This window comes from Cyprinodon variegatus, unplaced genomic scaffold (genome assembly GCF_000732505.1).
Source record: "Cyprinodon variegatus isolate N-32 unplaced genomic scaffold, C_variegatus-1.0 Scaffold1587, whole genome shotgun sequence".
Taxonomy (NCBI): Eukaryota; Metazoa; Chordata; class Actinopteri; order Cyprinodontiformes; family Cyprinodontidae; genus Cyprinodon; species Cyprinodon variegatus.
The window spans coordinates 102,590-103,732 of record NW_015152040.1 but is presented as its reverse complement, the minus strand read 5'-3'; the positions used below and the strand labels follow the sequence as shown (position 1 = coordinate 103,732).

Genomic DNA, 1,143 nt, shown 5'->3' with positions numbered 1-1,143 from the left:
GACAGTCCAGGGCCGGTTTCGGGTGTCGAAGACCGTCCAGAGGCGGAGTGGACGTGTCAGGGACCGTCCAGGGCCGGTTTGGTGTGTCGAAGACCGTCCAGAGCCGGAATGGACGTGTCAGGGACCGTCCAGGGCCGGAGTGGACGTGTCAGGGACAGTCCAGGGCCGGTTTCGGGTGTCGAAGACCGTCCAGAGCCGGAGTGGACGTGTCAGGGACCGTCCAGGGCCGGTTTGGACGTGTCAGGGATCGTCCAGGGCCGGTTTGGTGTGTCGAAGACCGTCCAGAGACGTGTCAGGGACCGTCCAGGGCTGGAGTGGACGGTCACGGACACGTCCTGACACGGACCAAATCCAGTCTCCCAGCAGGACCAAGGAGGCAGCTTCAGAAAGCTAAACCTGAGTTAATTAAAGAAAACTTTTCATTTAAAGTTTGTCATGAAATTATCATTACAGCTGACTGATGGAACAACGAAACAATTTAATCCCTAAATAAACTATCTGAACTAATTCCAGATTTATCTTTTAAAAATTTAACCAATTAATCTTTTTCAAACAGTTGAGGCTGGTTCTGCTGGAAGGTTATTTCCTGTTCAAAGAATGGAATTGAGGTTTAAAAATGTCAAATAACCAAAGAAACAAACGCAGGTGGCGAATTTTATGACTAAAAACTCACCATTTCAAAAGCTCTAGACATCCAACGGTTGATTTCTTCCTCCGTTACAGAAAAAACGACCTCTGGCTCGGCTTTACGACCCTCTTCTGTTGCCATGGAGACTGCTGCTGTCGCTCCACAGCGACAGTCTGAATGCAAAGAAACTATAATCAGGATTATTATGACTTTCGAACCATAATAAACTCGCTTCGCTAATAATTGGGGAAGATTATCTGGGACGGACCTCGACCAATGGCGCTCCTTTACGTAAAGTTGACGTCTCTACGTAAGGCCTCAACCGGAAACGGCGTGGAGTGATGCACAAAATAAAAGCTCTGCTTGCATACAGAAATAAGCGAAAGTATAACAGGTGTAATTTAACATAGACATATTTTAAGAGAGGATACTGCATTGACTGTCAGGGCGCAGGAATTACAGGCGCCATCTTGGGGAGGTCGACCTTCTGCCCTAACCAATTCTATTCAGTTTAT

At 47.7% G+C, this 1,143-nt stretch overlaps 1 protein-coding gene across 1 annotated transcript in view; it reads right to left on the bottom strand.

The window, feature by feature from the left end:
• The window catches only part of adat2 (adenosine deaminase, tRNA-specific 2), a 3,845-nt gene extending 2,930 nt beyond the window's left edge, over positions 1-915 (bottom strand). Inside the window, exon 1 of the mRNA XM_015403874.1 lies at positions 674-915. Within this exon, the coding sequence (XP_015259360.1) occupies positions 674-769 (96 nt within the window). The 5' untranslated portion in view covers positions 770-915. The remainder of the gene's footprint in view (positions 1-673) is intronic.
• Positions 916-1,143: the final 228 nt, after the last annotated feature.